Source organism: Eulemur rufifrons, chromosome 14, assembly GCF_041146395.1.
Source record: "Eulemur rufifrons isolate Redbay chromosome 14, OSU_ERuf_1, whole genome shotgun sequence".
Taxonomy (NCBI): domain Eukaryota; kingdom Metazoa; phylum Chordata; class Mammalia; order Primates; family Lemuridae; genus Eulemur; species Eulemur rufifrons.
The window spans coordinates 11035113-11044585 of record NC_090996.1 but is presented as its reverse complement, the minus strand read 5'-3'; the positions used below and the strand labels follow the sequence as shown (position 1 = coordinate 11044585).

Genomic DNA, 9473 nt, shown 5'->3' with positions numbered 1-9473 from the left:
GTTCCTGTCTTTTCATCTCTGAATCCCCACCACTGGCCTACGCTGGGCATGGGGTGACTCGTAAGTGCACAGTGAATTTTTGTCGAGGGAATGGATAGTGGCTGGGGGAGCGGTGTGGAGTGGATGGTACAAGCCACACTTGTCAGGGGAGTGGGATTTGAAAGGCTTGGAGGGGAAGAGCAGGCACCCTTGGGGCGAACCCAGGCACGGAGGGCTTGGGGCGACTGGGGTGTTCTAGGTGTGGACAGAGGTGTGGCAGCTATGGGGGCGGGAAGAATGGATGCTTGGAGAACTTATGAAAGGAACACTGAGAAGATGAGGAAGGCTGAGGAGATGGAAGTGTGTTGGGGGGGAGGGAGAAACCAGCGTGAGCTCAAGGCTAGTGTTGGGATACAGGAGAGGATGATGGAAATAGGGAAGACACCAAGGTCACTTCTCGACAAGTTGAGGTCAGGGGGACAGGAGGAGGTGCCGACTACCAAATGAGAGTGCTCAGCACACACCATCTGCAGAGGACAGGGGTCAAGGTACAGCCGTGACTCCTTCCTGTTGAGTTCTAGAGCCAACAGGACTCCTCAGCTCTCTCTGGTCCAACCAACTTCATCATTTTAGAGAGAAGGAGGCTGAGGCCCTGAGGGTGAGGTAAGAGGTGAGTGTGGCCTGGAGAGAGGATGGAAGGTGGAAAAGGGAGATTATAAGAGAGGGAAGGATACATTTTTTCAGATGGGAAGAAGAAAAGCCAGTGAAGGACAGAAAGGAAGAGGAAGGACTTTGGAGCATTTCAAGTCATTCTGACAGCATCCAAGAGGAACACTTATGTTTTTGGGTGTGGGGGGTACAGAAGGGGACCTACCCCTTTGCCCTCTGCCCTTAGGCTTGTTTGGCCATAGCCATCAGCAGTTAGGAAGATGACCCTCCCCTCAGCTGCAGTGAGGGCCTCACTGGGACTGTGGGGAGGCCCCAGTGCCTGGCACTGGGCATGGTGTTGGCACAGGGCGCAGGGGAAAGGGGAGAGAAGCACCCGCACCCCACAGCCTTGTCTTCTGCAGTCACTGTGCGCAGCTTGTAAACCTTGGTGCCGCCAAGCCCATCCTGCATAAGCAGGAGTCTCCAGGCCTGGCATTGGGTGTGACTTGGAAAGATGAGCTGTTGTCTAGGGGTGCACCCGCCTCCTCAGGTCTTCCTTTCATCTGATGCCCCCTTCTGCACTGCCAGGTAGCCAGGGTCATTACAGTACTACCTGGAGGTCTGCGACCAGGCCTGTCCTCCCTGCAGCCCGGCTCCAGCCACTCTTCTCCTTTCCCTGCTCCTCCCTCGCTGGCTCCAGGAAACTGTCATTCCTTGGAGCTGCCAGGCTCAGCACAGAGAGGAAAGGACTCGTTGAAGAGGTTTGCCCTGAAGTTGTGAGTGGCTACTGGCCTCTTCTCCCACAGGGATATCTGAATTTTAGAAGGAGTCTGCCCTCCACCCCCTGCCTCCCAGCTTTAACCAAGCACCTGAGCACCGAGCACTATGCTGGACACTTTGATATGTGTTGTTTCCTTTGGTCCTTCTGGTGACCTTATTGGGCAGGTGTCATACTCTCTCCTTTTCCAAATGGGGAAACCAAGGTCTTGAGAGTTTGAGCAAGTTCCCCAAGATGACACATCTGGGAAGTGGTAAAGCTGGGACAAGACCAGGCAGCACTTACCTACCAAGGCACGACTTGCTCATTCAAAAGAAATCTAATGACAGATGGTGATGAAAGAGAGCCGTGTAGATGATGGACTGCATGTAAGAGGATCCTTCACTGAGGGCCTGGGGCCGCAGGAGGCTCTGTGAAACACTGAGAGTGTTCGTGAAACTGTCTGTGTGCACATGATCTGCTCGTTTTTCAGCAGAGGACTCCTCCAGGCCAGATGGACCCTCCCCGTCTAAACCCAGGGTTCCTGTGGTCAGAAGGCTGGTCACTGAGTAAGGGCACCTGAGACACTGGTCCTGCTATCTCTCCTCTGGTTCTCATTCTGAGGTCTCAGAAGGCCACAGCTGACTGCAAAAGAGAGTGGCGATGTTCCTTCTGATGGCCAGTGGGGTGGGCATTGATACAGTTGAATGGTTAGGACTTTGGAGCTGAAGAGGCTTTGGGAATGGCCCAGTCCAACCTCCTCACTTCACCAGAGGAGGAAATTGGGACTCAGAGAGGAACCCGACATGCCCATGATCACCCAGTGAGTTAGTGGCAGAAAATGTTTTATGCATTTGTAGGTCTGCTGCAGAGATCTGTAGGCTGTAAAGTTAAGCAAGGCAGAATCAACACTTACTGAGCCTCACATCCATGCCATGCATGGTGCTGGCACTTCTGCAGCCACTGTCGTCTTCACCCTGTGCTGCCGGAGAATTCAGGTTGATGTCCCACCTCTGCCATCATTTTCCCCTTGCACAGGTGATGCTGACATTAGAGGAAAAGGATATGAAGGGATTCACCTGGGCCATAGCCCCGGCCTTGACCTCCCTGGGCTACCTGCTCATCCTGCTGGTGTCTGTCTTTCCCTTCTGGGTGAGGCTCATGAACGAGGATTCCCATGAAGTGTTTTTCAGTGGCCTGTTTGAGAACTGCTTCCATATCAAGTGCTGGAAGCCTCGACCCTTATCCAGTAAGGAGGGATGGAGGCGGGGATGGTGGGGTGGCGTGGTGGGGGAAGGGAGATGGGGCAGTGTGGGGACTGGGAATGACAGGATAGGTCGGGGGCAGATAGGACAAAATTTAGTAAGCCCGTGAAGGCAGTTTCCCTGAATCTCCACTGTCTTGGGGCTGGAGGAATGTAGGAGGCTGGTTTATCACACCAGGCTGGCCACTGGAGTCGGAGCAGATGTGTCAGCAACCAAGTTTATTGCTATGCTAGCAGTGCTCTAGCTAGGAGCAGGGAGGGGGTCCCACTGCTCTGTGAGGCGACACCAGCTCTCGCCACCCTTTTGGGTGAGCACTGCTCCAAACCAGGGGAACAGCCTGGTCAGCAGAACGTGGCTGGACTTCCGCCCCTACTTGTCCCCTTGGTGGTCACACACCTGCAGAGCTGTAGGTGGCAGCTCTCCAGATAATGTGGGCCAGCCTGTGTGAGCAACTTGATCCAAGATTCCTGGACCTGGGCACTACTGACATTTTGGGCTGAGTCATTTTTGTTGTGAGGCTTTCCTGTTTCCTGCAGGGTAGTTAATAGCACCCCCGGCCTCTTCTACCCACCAGATGCCTGTGGTGCTACAGGCACCTTTAGTTGTGACAATCAAAATTATCTACAGGCTTTGTCAAATATTCAAGGGGCAAAATTGCCCCTGGTTGAGAACCACTATTTAACCTGAGGGTAGATTCTGGAATTTCTGGGTCTTCTGAAATGCCTTTGCCTCTTTGTCCTACCCTCAGCTGTCCATCTCTGCACGCCCAGAAGGGTGTACAAACTCCTTTTAACATGAGTCTGCATCATGCCAGCAGTAGGAGAATAAACCACCCTGCTACCAGACAGTGGCCCTGCTAATCTTGGTCTGTTTCACTACTCCTATTAACCAGTAAAATTAAATAGGGGTGTGGGGGTGCCCACAGAGTTCAGAACGTTTTGACCTCAGGAAGTTCTGATTTTGCATGGGTGAGTTATTTCAGTGTAACCAATTCAGATGCGATTCTTCACATTTGCACATGTGACAAATTTTTATCATGAGAGTTTGATTTCATGTTGTTTGTTAAAACCACCACTTTTCCCTAATGGATTATACACGGTTTCCCCACATGGTTTGATACAACCAGATTCATACAGTAATATTTTTTAAGAACTGATGAATGGTTTCAGTGTTTGATGTCAGTCTAACTTTTTTTCCATATACTTCCAACAAAATGGTGAGGCCGGAGCACTCTTGGGGGCAAAGTGGCAACCTTGTTCCCAAGGCCATGCTTTGGGACCTGAGGATGGGGGAGGCTCCGGGGGCCAGCCCTGCCCGGGCTCTGCCTCTTCGGGTCAGGGTACCCAGCTCCAGCTCCAGCTCCAGCTCTCTGTCCCCTGCAGTTTACATCATCCTCGGCCGGGTTTTCCTGCTCTCTGCAGTCGTACTGGCTTTCCTCACCACCTTCATCATGGTGTCCTTTGCATCTGAGCTCTTCCCAAGGACCCGGAAGTACAATTTTGTGTCATCCTTCATCAGCTTCCTCACAGGTATGGAACAGCCAGGCAGTCCCTGTCCATTGCCAGGGCCTGGGGAGGGGTCCACAAGAAGGGGGTCATATGGTCTCTGGGGTGTCAAGAGAGGCATAATTTTTGTTGCCATGTCTGTGAAGTAACCCACCCCCACACGTGCCCCTCACAATTTAGGATCCCTCTTCTTTGGGGCTTCTGAACACTCTCCATTTCCTGCTAGCCAGCCCCGACCATGTGGGCTTGGGGTCGTTTGTCTGGGAGGCCTTTTTACCAGAACCTGTGTATCCCAGAGACTGTCATAGAAGCTGGCATAGAATTACAATAGAAATATATAATATAAATGAAATAGAAATGTTTCTTGAATGAAAGAATGAATGTAAGAGACCATCTCTGCCCTTTGGAAGCTTTTGACATTTTAAAAGGGTGACCCAGGGCCCACCCTGGAAGGCTCCCAGGCAAATGGAGGAGGTGGAACACATTCAGTGGGAAAATCAGGGTGAGTTTCATCCAGTGTCACACCCAGAGGGCCAAACCTAGAGCGGGCCAAAGGCACAGATCCACAGGGTACCAGGAGAGGGATTTCTGAAGATGGGCCCCTGGGAGGTGAGGCATAAGGGCTTCAGGGTGAGTTGGAAAGGCGGGAGGGACAGGCATGGGGGAGGGGGTTGCTGCTCAGAAAGGGCAAGGGGTGCAGGCAGGATAAAGGAGCCTCTGGGCAGAGCAGCATGGGCTGTCGGCCACACATGGCTCTAAGTCTGAGGTAGGCGGGACCCAGGGTGGGAAGCCTTAGAGGAGAGCGAGGGTACCTCCCTGTGATCCTGCAGGGGCCTGTGCCTTCCTGGCCTTGGTGCTGCATGCCCTGGAGATCCAGGATCTGAGGATGAAGCCCAGTCCCCCACAGTTCTTCGTGCAGTGGCCTTACTACGTCCTGGGCTTCAGCATCTTTTTGTTCGTGGTGGCTGGTGAGTGTGGAGGGGCTGGTGCCCCTTTTCCTGCCCTCCGTTGGGATTAGGAGCCTCTCTCCTGAGGATTCGCCAGAGCCGCGCTGTTCCAAACTGCAGCCACTAGCTACATGTGGCTATTTAACTTTAATTAGTTAAAATATTAATGGAGTAAAGTTTAAAATTCAGCCACATTGCAAATGTTCAATAACCACAAGTGTCTCGTGGCTACCACACTGGACAGTGCAGAAAGAGAAATTTTTGTCTTTGCAGAAAGTTCTACTGGACAGCCGCTGCTCTGGTGCCTCAGTGCTTTCCCCATCCCTGGCCTTCCTGTTCTTATCTTTCTTGGCTATAGAACCAAACTCTTCCAGTTTCCAGACTCTCCCTCATACCACCTGGTTGCAAAGGCTGTTATTCCTATCTCTAACTTTATCCTGAAATCTACCATCTTGTTCCTTACCCTACCCCCTTTATCTTCAAAATGCCATTGCCATCTAGATTCTTAATCCTGTCTCGTTTTGTTCCTACTCCGAATCCTCTCCCCCTGTATTAACCTGACCCATCATCATATGCTATCAAAACTCAATTTTATTACACATTGAATATATAAAAAATAATATTTATAAGACTCAAGCAATTAAAAATAAACCACATACCCATATTTCTGCCATATAGTTTAAGAAATAGCTGTAGTTCATCAAATTAATTGTAAGTCATGCCATTATTTTATGTGCCACTGAGAAAGAAAAATTAATGCCAAGTATAATTCTAAATGCTACAGCTTTTAAGATACATTTTTATTTCAGAGATATTAAAATGTGAAAAAAAATTGGCTTCTCAGAATTAATGAAATATGGTAGAACATAGAACATAACCAGTATCTTTAAAGCACCCCATCCCCCACAGCTCTTCCTGATCTCATCCTCTTTTTTCCCCTCCAGAATCAATTATTCTGAAATTTATGCTACTTAGAATTTCTACTCACATATATACTCTTAAATAATATAGTATTTATTTTTGCATGTTTTGAAACTTTATATAAATGTAATTATACTGTATTTATTCTTCTGGAACTTGCTATGTTTGGTCAACATTGTATCTCTGAGATTCCTTCAATAATAATAAGAGTAACTGAAGTTCATTCAATTTTGTTGCTTTATTTAATTGTGTAAATATTCTATAATTTACCTATTTTCCTGTCAGTGGATATTCGATAGTTTTCATTTTTTTTCCCTATTATCAATGAAACCGTTAGAAACTTTCCTAAACATGTTTCCTACTGCATTTGTGCAGGACGCTCTCTAGGATATATATGCCTAGGACTGGAATTGCTGGATTGAGAATATTATGCATATTTTCAGGTTTTTCAGATGATGCCAAATAGATTTCCCAAGAGATTATAACAATTTACACTCCTACTTGCAAGGTAAAAGAATTCCTGTTGCTCCATCTCCTTGTCAACACTTGAAATCATCAGATTTTTAACTTTGCCAATTTAATTGGTGTAAGATGGTATCTTATGCTGTTAATGTGTTTCCTTGATTATTAATCAGGTTGAACATATTTTGATATGTTTATTGGCCATTTGTGTTTCCTCTTCTAAGGAGTTCCTATTTAGTATTTTGCCTATATTTTTGTCCATTTCAAATTGATTTGTAGGAGGTCTTTGTATATTTTAGATACAGTAATTTATTACTATAGGTGTTACAAATATCTTATCCCAGTTTATGGGTTGGCTTTTTACTTCTTTTGTGGTGTCTTTTAGGAACAGAAATTACTAATTTTATTGTAATTAAATTTATTGATATTTTCCTTTAAATGGTTGCTATCTTTTGTGTAGTAGTTAAGAAATATTTCCTTGGTGAGGTCTTAAAGATATTTCATTATATTATCTTTTTTTTTTGAGACAGAGTCTCACTGTATTGCCTGAGCTAGAGTGCTGTGGCGTCAGCCTAGCTCACAGCAACCTCAAACTCCTGGGCTTAAGCAATCTTTCTGCCTCAGCCTCCTGAATAGCTGGGACTACAGGCATGCGCCACCATGCCTGGCTAATTTTTCCTATATATATTTTTAGTTGTCCAGCTAATTTCTTTCTATTTTTAGTAGAGACAGGGTCTTGCTCTTGCTCAGGCTGGTCTTGAACTCCTGACTTTGAGCGATCCTCCCCCCTCGGCCTCCCAGAGTGTTAGGATTATAGGCGTGAGCCACCTTGCCCGGCCTATACTATCTTCTGAAGTTTTGTAGTTTTGCCTTCTGTATTTAACTCTTAATTCATGTTGCGTTGATTTATGGTGTGATGTAGGGATCACTCTCATTTTGTTTTTCAAAGGAATATGCAGTTGTCATAATACTATTTAATGATTAATCTATCCTTTCTGCACTGATTTGCATTGCGATTTCACTCATTAATCAAATTTGCATATTCCACTAATCTATTTTAAAGCGTAAGCCATGCTTTCATAATTACTGGAGCTTTATAGTAGCTTGATATATATTTTGATATGTGGTAGGAAAAATCTTCCTCCTTGTTCTTTTTTTTTTTTCTTTTTTTTGAGACAGAATCTTGCTCTGTCACCCTGGGTAGAGTACAGTGGGCATCATAATACCTCACTGCAACCTCCAACTCCTGGGCTCAAGCAATCCTCCTGTCTCAGCCTCCCAAGTAGCTGGGACTATAGGAGCACACCACCATTCAGCTAATTTTTAAACGTTTGTAGAGAAGGGGATCTTGCAATGTTGGTCAGGCTGGTCTTGAACTCCTGAGCTCAAGCTATCCTCCCGCCTTGGCCTCCCAGTGTGCTAGGATTACAGGTATGAGCCACCGCATCTGGCCGCCCACCCCTTGTTCTTATTCAAAGTTATCTTAGTTATTAGACTTTTTTTTATACATACAACTTTTAGAATCAGCTTGTGACATTTCACAGAAAAAAATCTGTTGAATTTTGTTTCGAATTATACCAAATTTATGATCAATTTAGGAAAACTGATTCTTTTTTTAATAAAAATATTGAAACTTCCTATCGATGAACATGATATTTAGATATTCTTTAATGATTTTTAAAAAGTTTTATAATTTTATCTTTTTGCTTGATTTTTCTTTCCCTAGATATTTGTACCTTCAGTATAATGATAATAGAAGTGGTGATCCTAAAGGGAATGTTTTTGATGTTTCATTCTAAAGTATGGTGTTTGTACATATTTAGGGTAGACAGTCTTTATCATTTTAAGGAGATTACCTTCTAGTCCCGGTTTGCAAAGAGTTTGGTTTTCTTTTTAATCATGAGTGAATGTTAAGTTTTATTAGATGCTTTTTCTTTTTATATGTATTGAGACATTAGTTTTTCTCTTTTAGCATGTTAACATGGCAGATAACATTGTTTCCAAACTTAAACTTTACATTTCTGAAACAAACTCAACTTGTACATTATATTTTATCTTTTTTTTTTTTTTTTTTTTTTTTTTGAGACAGGGTCTCTGTCTGTCACCCAGGGTGTTTTGCAGTGGCATGATCGTAGCTCACTGTAAATTCAAATTCCTGGGCTCAAGTGAGCCACCTGCCTCAGCCTCCCAAGTAGCTGGAACTATAGGCATGTGCCATGATGCCTGGTTAATTAAAAAAAAATTTTTTTTTTGGTAGAGATGGGATCTCGCTATTGCCCAGGCTGCTTTCAAACTCCTGGTCTCAAGTGATCCTCCACCCTAGGCCTCCCAAAGTGCTAGGATTATGGGTGTAAAGCTGCTGCACCCAGACTATTATCTTTTTTAGTGTTGTAATTCAACTTTTTTCCTAACATTTTCTAGTGAGATTGGTCTTTAAATTTCCTTTCTTGCACTGACCTCGTCTGATTTGATATTATGGTTTTGCAAGCATCAAAGAGTGATTTGGGGGTGTTCTTTCTTTTTCTAATCTCTGAATTTATATTTATAGTTATTTTGTTCTCTACAAGCTTGCCTGCAAAAGGAGCATGGTGTTTCTCTGTGGGAGGATTTTTAACTCATGATTCAGTTTCTTTAATGATTATATCACTATTCAGGTGTTTTATTTCTTCCTGAGTCAGTTTTGGTAAGTTACATATTTCTATTAATTTTTATATTTTATATAAGTTTTAAAATTTATTGACATAAGGTTACTAAAATGTTTTCTATTAAAATTTTTAATTTGTGCTGACCTGACCCGAACCTTTGCTGTTGCCTAGGTGCCATCTGCCTCTCTCAAGAAATAGCCTGCCCCAGCTGCCATCTGTTGCCCATTTCCCAGAATACTGAGGAGTCCCACGGGACCCTGCAGTTGGACAAGCTGGAGAGTTTGGGAGGAGAACTGAGCTCAGTACAAAAGGAGACACTGCTGAATGAAGAAACAGTTATCTAG

At 45.1% G+C, this 9473-nt stretch overlaps 1 protein-coding gene across 1 annotated transcript; it reads left to right on the top strand.

Annotated features, from left to right (window-relative positions):
- On the top strand, positions 1-9473 carry TMEM225B (transmembrane protein 225B). Its single transcript, XM_069486871.1, has 5 exons — positions 1-60; positions 2423-2633; positions 4032-4178; positions 4985-5122; positions 9301-9473. Exons 2-5 carry the CDS (start codon positions 2426-2428, stop codon positions 9471-9473), a joined length of 666 nt encoding a protein of 221 aa, XP_069342972.1. The 5' UTR covers positions 1-60; positions 2423-2425.

Bases quoted from the DNA above. Each gene is read 5' to 3' on its own strand.
- TMEM225B (XM_069486871.1), top strand. From the start codon at position 2,426: ATGCTGACATTAGAGGAAAAGGATATGAAGGGATTCACCTGGGCCATA. The intron at 2,634-4,031 runs GTAAGGAGGGAT...TGTCCCCTGCAG, and splicing joins GAAGCCTCGACCCTTATCCA to TTTACATCATCCTCGGCCGG. The intron at 5,123-9,300 runs GTGAGTGTGGAG...GCTGTTGCCTAG, and splicing joins CTTTTTGTTCGTGGTGGCTG to GTGCCATCTGCCTCTCTCAA.